Source organism: Trachymyrmex cornetzi, unplaced genomic scaffold (genome assembly GCF_001594075.2).
Source record: "Trachymyrmex cornetzi isolate Tcor2-1 unplaced genomic scaffold, Tcor1.1 scaffold62, whole genome shotgun sequence".
Classification (NCBI taxonomy): Eukaryota; Metazoa; Arthropoda; class Insecta; order Hymenoptera; family Formicidae; genus Trachymyrmex; species Trachymyrmex cornetzi.
The window spans coordinates 481548-489736 of NW_017299937.1; the positions used below are offsets into that span (position 1 = coordinate 481548).

Here is an 8189-nt window from a genome sequence, read left to right on the forward strand (position 1 = left end):
GTAAATTCTAAGAAAAAATTCTCTCCGTGTACGAACATTACAATGTCCGAAGAATAAGTAAAAAAAAATCAAATAGGATAAATCGAGAGAAATCGAGAGAATTTAAATCTTGACATAAAAGGTGGCTTTTTTGCCACTTCCTTACACAGTGTCTATGTTCGTCCTATCTACCTCTGCGTTTTCATCAGAGTTCAAGAATATCTAGAATATTAATGGGATGTTAGAGCGATGTGGATCGAACTTATCAATAGTACAGACTTTTTTAATTCCGAATTATTTAACTCTTTTTTTCGATTTTACTATAAAGTCAACTTGACCCACCTCCTAATTTTATGCCTATTTTAATTCACGGTGTAGAAGATTTTTTGATTCAGTCAATTCGGAAAATGTTTTACGTTTGTAATGTATCAATAATTTCGTCACACCAGCATCCCCTTAAGTGGCGCCTAGTGTTTTCACCTCTGGACATACTCCATATCTCCTGCCTCTTTCATTATCGCACTCTTTCTCTCTTTCTCTCCTTTCATTTTGACCACGGCACAGCACCAGTAACCGATCCGATCCTATCAAGGATGCAGTTAATTACACGTCGCGCAACAGCCGAGCCACAAAGTCATCAGGTCTCACTCAAAAAGATCAACAAAAGAGCAGGACCAGACGGGCATCCGCGCGATAGGCTATTCGCATACCTGTCAGCTATTAACCGTTGATGCGAATCACCGTTTTATCCTCGAATTATACAAATCGGGCCGCGTTCTTTGTGCGGACCGATCGACGACCAAGGGAGGAGAGCGAGAAGCCGGGTGATTGCACGAAAGGTCGTGCTTTGACCCGCTCGGCTGGCCCGCGAGTGATCACCGTTGTTCCCGCATCAAAGAAATATCTCGTATATTTATCTCCCACTCGATCGAACGAATAAATAGTATTTAATGTGATAGCCGGTGAAATATTCGGCCCGACGTCGTTAACAGCTTACGCGCGTACGTCACGTTTTTTGCGCGATGCACTTACGAAAATGTTTTTAGTAGCGCTTTCGCCGCGCGTGAGAAATAATTGCGTCGGATATCGCTGTGGAACGTCTTCATATTTTTCCGCGAACGCAAATATTTCCCAACACTTGGGGGCAGACACCGATAATTAATACTTTTATTACTGTAATAATAAATAGTTTTTATACGTCGTAAGAGAGAGAGAGAAATCGCCGCTAATTACGGCGCTCGAACATTACTCTTCCTCGATCGTATAACACAATCCTTACACATTATCCGACCGTATAGCACTTAGGAATATCCCTCGCACGCACACGATAACGGAGGACGAGAGGAAGAGAACGAGCAGAAGAGAGCAGAAGAGAGCAGAAGAGAGCAGAAGAGAGACAGGAAACGGAAGACGAGCAAGAGTATGGGTACGCTGCACAATGTTCGGTAAATCATTGGACGTTTATTGCAGTTAATTAGTCGACTGACCGGCCCTGTCAGACTGCTTTGCATGTACCATTCAAAGCAGAAGAGCTACACACGTGTGCGTGATGGCGCCATGCAAAGGTTAATACGTGTCTCCATTCCGTACAAGTAAAGTATGAAGAACGGGACATTATCTTGAACACCGTCAGAATTTCGAGAATTTTATTCAACCCATTCCGGCTACCTACCGACCATTGGATGAGAATTTTAGTAATTGCATCTTCTTCGTTCAGACGCAAGATTCTTCGTGATCGGTTAAGATAAGAAGCAGAATTGTTATAAGGGCGCTATTGACATTCTACCGATGACCGTATAAATTTCTTTCGTGAATTTCTTATTCTTTAAAAAGATAATTTTATTCTTTACAAAGATATTTTTATAAGACCGAAGATAACGTCATTCTTGACCTCATTTCAAATAACCTTTTTTAGAGCAAAAAATTAAAAATGCAAGATTTAGTTTTAAAGTTTCATTATCGTTAAAATATTTTATTAAAAATAATGAAATGCATTTTTAATAGTTTTAAGTATAATATTAAGCATCAAAAGAATGAAATATTATACGTTTTATTTGGTTACGTTTAATATCATATTTTATATTTTGTTTAATATTTTAATTTTAATTTTATTTAATATTATGTTTTATTTTATTATCGCGGACGATGTATATTTTTAACTAAAGCATAACAAAGATTGGAAATAATTTCTTCATAGTTTGAGGGACTGCACCTGCACAACACTATTAAGCGTGAAAGTTATATCATCGCTCAATGGCGAACAATTAAAGCAGAAATCGTCAAATAAGGTCATAACTAATAAACTCATTACTTGTTTCAATATAAACTGAGGTATTCTAAATGATGTAACATGATTCGCTATATAGCTGACGCTTTACAGTCTAAATTAGTGGACGAAAACATCTAGAGAAAGAGAAAAAAAAGAGAGGAAAGAAAAAGAAAGAGCGATAAATTTCCGACGCGATATTCGCCCCTGGTTTCTCGACGGCATGGAATGCCGAGAACCAGAAAAACGGTACACGCTGGACTCGGTTTCCTTGTTAAGGTAATATGATTTGTAGGCGAATGATTAACCAGCCGTCACCTGCGTTATGCGAATCGCGCGCTGATCAATCGCCAATCGCCGTAAAGAGATAATAAATGTGAAATACGATTGGCATTAAGCGAGAGGCATTAACGGAAGTTGTACTAGAAAAGATTCACGCGTGCCTGACATTAAATCAAAATGGATTATTCGTGATGCCTACTATTATTCAATGAGGAGCCATTTCATGTCAGACTAACGTTTTTTAAAATTGTAAATAAATAATTTCCATAAACTTTAATCGGTTCAAAGTATATTGTAATATAAGAAATTTTAAGATTACTTAGATATGTTTGTAAAATTTGTAATTTTCAGAAAAAAAATATTCTAAACAAATTGACATTTTTGATATTGTAAATAAGATCACTCGCATACTTACTTCTTAATTATATCCATAGTCGGTATTTTTCTTCCTGGTATAGCAATCTTCTCGTATTTAACGCCAGCATTTGTAAATTCCTACAACAGAACCGTTAACAAAAACATAAACAATTACATGCATATTGTTGCGTAATAAAAGCAGAATATTCTCCGTCACATGAAACGCAGATGCATTAATAGAACACGTACTGAATTGAACCGCGTGTAATTTGATCGAAGCTATTGTCCTGTTAAACCGTCCCGGCGCACTCATTAGCATCACTAATTATCACGCATAAAACCGTCAATTACAAACAATGTGGATAATCATAGTTTCTGAGTACAAGCGTGTCATTCGAGTATGATGTAAACTGAACGTTCGGAAACCGAAACAATCGATCGTTAAATACGAAATTTGCAAGGGCGGAAAGAAAAATACGACTCTGTAGACTAATCGACACGAGTAAAAGAGAGATTCACAATCATTTGTATTTCAGAAAGTATTCTTTAGTATACACGCGTGTTTGCCTAGATGCAACAACAAGTGTTGCACATTCATGAATCTCTCTATTATCTCTCTATTATCTCTTATAGTTGATTTCAAATCTCAAAAGCACTAACAAATTAAAATAAAAAATGAATTACTAATATAAAAATAAATCATTGCGAAAAAATATAAACAATATCTATGTAAATTTAACAAAAATCAATTGTCAATAAAAAAATTAATTTTTAAAAATGTAGTAATATTTTGTGCTGCGTTAATATTGATTTTTTATCTTTAATTATTAAAAAACGTCGCTTAATGATAACAATAGTAATACAAGCGTAACTCTAACCTGAGTGATGTCAGATAATAGTTACCACTCGTTTTTCCACTCTGATGACAGATCACGTCATAATAATCAATCTTTTTGACTTTGCTTTTAGCGAGATATTAGAAACTCAATCTTGGTGATCGTGCACTATTGCGCTTAATGGCTATATCGAACCTATTTTCTTTTCTCCAGCCGTCGATAATACGCAAGAAATTCTTTCGTTCAAGAATATCTTCGATTCTCAATCTCAACAAAAACAAAATTAAATCATAATATAAATCAGAAAGAAAAATAAGAAATTTAGTAATAAAAAAGATATATTTGTAAATTCTCTACTCCAATAAAAGAGATTTTCTAATCGTATATCTAATGTATCTTATCATATTTCTGAGATTTTCGGAAGATGAAAGTAGAAAAATTAGCATGTAACATATGTATGAGCCGGAAGAATTTCGTATAAGTAAACATACACAAAGTAAAAGACACATTTGATAAAATCTTCACGAACCGGTATGCGAGATCCTTTGTCTCTACAATCTTGTTTTTCCCATAACATCGGGCAGGAAAATTAAAGGACCGACTAAGCGCTTCATTATACATGTATAATGCGCTCTAATTAGGCGTGGGCGACACCGAGAGATCTCTCTGTTAATTATCGTTGCCCCGTAGCGCTATTGATGTTCACAGCGGCGTGTATGTTTTTAAAACATATCCCCTAGGATTCTTCACTCTCATCGCGTGGCAAATGGTTGTCCAAACGTCGGTAGGGCCGAGACAAAAAGCAGAAGATGAAGCGACCGAACCAACTCCACGACTTATTAATATAATTGATCGGTCTTCGGTCCTTTTCTCTGACAGCTTTGACCCAGAAAACATCGCGGACATATCCCCATTCGACATAACGACTCGGACAGTCAGTTAGCCGATCGAGTCGTGGCAGCTGGCTATTCCAAAAATCCAATAATAAGTTCATTAGCTCAGTCTTTCTTCCCTCGCTACAAATTAGTCAGACCGCTCTCGAGTGTTCTCAAGTTGAAATTGACCCCGATGCGGTATTAGGATGTCAAGGCGAGAGCAAGTGAAGAAGAACAGATGAAACCGAGAAAGACAGACAGACGAACAGCGATAATAGATAGTTGAACCATCAAGTTTGAGAAAAAAATAAGAGAGAATCTGTATATCTGCTTGATCAAGGAATGCAGTAGGTGACAGCTTGCGGGAAAGTGAGAAGACGTCTCTTGTTTCGAATTACTAAAAGGTAAAGGAGCAAGTGCATAAACATAGCGAATTACGACTTGAAATTCGAACGATACGCGATATGTTTCCGCATTAAATTCATGTGAAAACGTCAGTACTATTTCATCAGACGATACTGCCTGCATATCGACCCCTTTTTAATCGCATGGAACGATCTCAAATTTATTTTTTACGTTCTGTATTAAGTTTACAATATTTATTTCAAAATTATCAGTATATATTAATTATCGAGTATGTAAGGTGACCATTATTATTTACAAGTCGGTGAAAATCGGTCGTTTGGTTTCGCTAAATTTAAGTTTCAGCTTTGTATCTCTTACCTTTTGGTCGTAGTAGCGATACGTATTGGTCAAGTCGATGATATACTTGAGATGAGGAAACGCTTCCAGCAATGCTGTCGTAGTAAATCTGCAACAACGGATATGACCGGATTATAATGTGCGCGCTGAGTGGCGTTTCAATTTATTGATCGGTCGTAAAATCCCTGCGCTACTTAAATCATAAAACGATGTCTTTCTTGGCTTATAGACATAGAAAAGATAGAAGAACCCATAATCGGTTAAGACGGCGTACGGCGGAAAGATTCTTTTCGAGGGGCGCGATCTGTACGACTGGATGATATATTAAGGAAAGCAAGGAATCTCTGAGGTTCCAAACGAAAGGGATTGGATTAGGCGGGGGTGTCGGCCCAAATAGTTTCACCATCCCTTTCGATATATCAAAACCTTTTGAGAGACGTACCAGGTGCATGCGTGCGTGCGTGCGTGCGTGCGTAGATACAGAAACGAGCACGGCCATGCTTTGCCTCGAACGATTCTTCCTCATAAATAAACAACCCTCGCTCGTGTCCGCGCCGAGATGTTATTAAAAAAAACTTGTGAAATTTATTAGGATACTAGTCGATTTAAAAGCAATTAGCGGCGAGCTAATGTGACCCGGTAGATTTATGTAACTGACCAAGTGAGAAGTATCACGTCTCTTCGAGCGCACCACTATAATCATTACTATAATTTCCACGAGCATCACGATTTATTGGCGAACGACTAATATTCCTTTTTTTTTCGCGCATTGGGTTACCGCGGCGCGACACCACTCCTCCGTCGATCTCGCTAATGCTTTAGTACGCTCATGCATCATCTCCTGTCCACAAGGAGAGAAATTCTGCACCGTGCTGTAAACGCCGTACAGATATCAAGATGAAAAAGAAGCTGTCGGCGACGGTGTTTACACGAGAGGTGTTCAAAAGACAAGTCATCCCGATACTCACCGTTGGGTTGGCTGCAGATTTCTCGCTATGGCCTGAAACAAAAAAGAAGACAGCATTCATCACCAAGAAAACGCAGCGAGAAATAATTAATAGCTCTTAGCTTAACGACAGCTGCAAATGCACAATGCTTCGGAAGAAACTTTAAACGGAGTCTCTGAACGACTTCATCTCTGCAATGATTACCATCGCTGCATACCTTCGTTTCATGAGACCTACATGATATCGCAAGTCATCTCCCATTTCTGATTAATTAATAACGCAAGCTTAATAGGCCGCACGAGACGATCACGCGCCGCGATCACGGATCGCATATCGCTAACAAGATTGATTGACTTGAGTCTCACGTTAAATTACTATAACGTCGGTGATGAACACTGGTGAGAAACTTTAAAGGCACGCTCCCGCCACGGAACGATGACTTGATGATTGTATAACACCGGCACTTCTCGATAAGGAAAACATCGATATCAAAGACACGTAGTTTACTGACCCTATTGTTCATACCGTCACAATAAATGTTTTTGTAAAATTTTAAAGACTTTGCAATAATTAGGTACATCGTTGAATTTATTCGTTACTCAGTACCCCATTCTATTCATACTTTTTAATGATATGGGAGAAAAATTAGCTATTAGTGTTATATAGAGGGAGAACAAAATCTATTTTGCTGAAGTATCTAAAAATTTAGTTAGATACCTAAGATCTAAAAATAATTTTACTGGACCAATCGAAATAATTACGTAGGAAACTCAATTATGCTGAGCAAAGCTGCAAAAAATTTGACATTCTAACAACCAGTTTAAACGTTCTATATAATTTTTTGATGACTCAACGAAATAACTTTCAGATCTATAGCCAAAATTTTAGATATTTCAGTAAAACTATCCTTTCCATATAATACAACCAGACAGAGGCGATTTCTTGTACAAAAATAAAATGCAGAATAAATTTTTTCATGAAAGGTTTTGTTTCCAAGAAAATCAAGTTTGAAAATTGCGTTGAGTACACATGTACTTAATAAAAATACTTGTGTAAAGATACTGTAAACATTATTATATTTACATAACACACGACTTCACGAATGGCAAGATTTAAATAATGTAAAAAATAGTTAAACTTTATTTATTTTATTAAAAGAAAAACTACTTATAGGGCTCGGACGAAAAAAATTTATTCTGTACTTTCGATTTATTTTTGTGCAAGAAATCGTCCTTCGTCCGATTGTACTACAAGTTTGTCCCCATCCTGTATTTCTCGGAATGTATAAAAATTTAGTTAAATAATGCAATTTCAAGAAAGTAATAATATAGTGCGTACTATTTATACACGCTCGTTTAGATCAACAGGCGTAGAATACGGTGCAAAGTAAATTGAAACTTTCGTTAATCGGCTTATAACGTCGCACCCGCTATGGGTGGGCTAATGTTAATTATAGGTTTAGACGTAACTATCCGATTGGCTGGGCGGAGAGATCGTATCTACGGATGAGTACGGAATGAGTATCGGTTGCATTAATAACGGACTCATGGTATGGCTTTCGTATCAGAACGTAATAATCCGACATTGACTAGGCGTGAGATATTTCCTTATCCTGTTTATAACCGCTCCTGTTGCTCGTACGTTTCATCCCAAAATGTACTTTCGCGATTTCATAATAAACACAATTTATGAATTGCATAGGATAAATTAGGGTATTATGGCCATACGGAAAAGATGGCCATAGGCCATAATTTCTCCAACAATTGATAAATAGTGCATTTTTATAGTCATTCTTAAAAATAATTAATATTTACAGTAGTTCATATGAGTACATTGTTCAAAATAATAATATTATAAATATTATCTAATATTTTTTCTTTCGACTATCTGCAAAGTTTTGCACGTGTCTGCTAAAAACTGTTATAATGTCTAATAAATTACAGTT

General features: G+C 36.8%; 1 protein-coding gene across 1 annotated transcript in view; it reads right to left on the bottom strand.

Moving 5' to 3' along the window:
- The window catches only part of LOC108766778 (RNA/RNP complex-1-interacting phosphatase), a 50273-nt gene that overhangs the window by 19876 nt on the left and 22208 nt on the right, over positions 1–8189 (bottom strand). Inside the window, exons 3-5 of the mRNA XM_018516278.1 lie at positions 6266–6297; positions 5319–5406; positions 2943–3022 (exon numbers count right to left, since the gene is read on the bottom strand). Of these exons, the coding sequence (XP_018371780.1) occupies positions 2943–3022; positions 5319–5406; positions 6266–6297 (200 nt within the window). The remainder of the gene's footprint in view (positions 1–2942; positions 3023–5318; positions 5407–6265; positions 6298–8189) is intronic.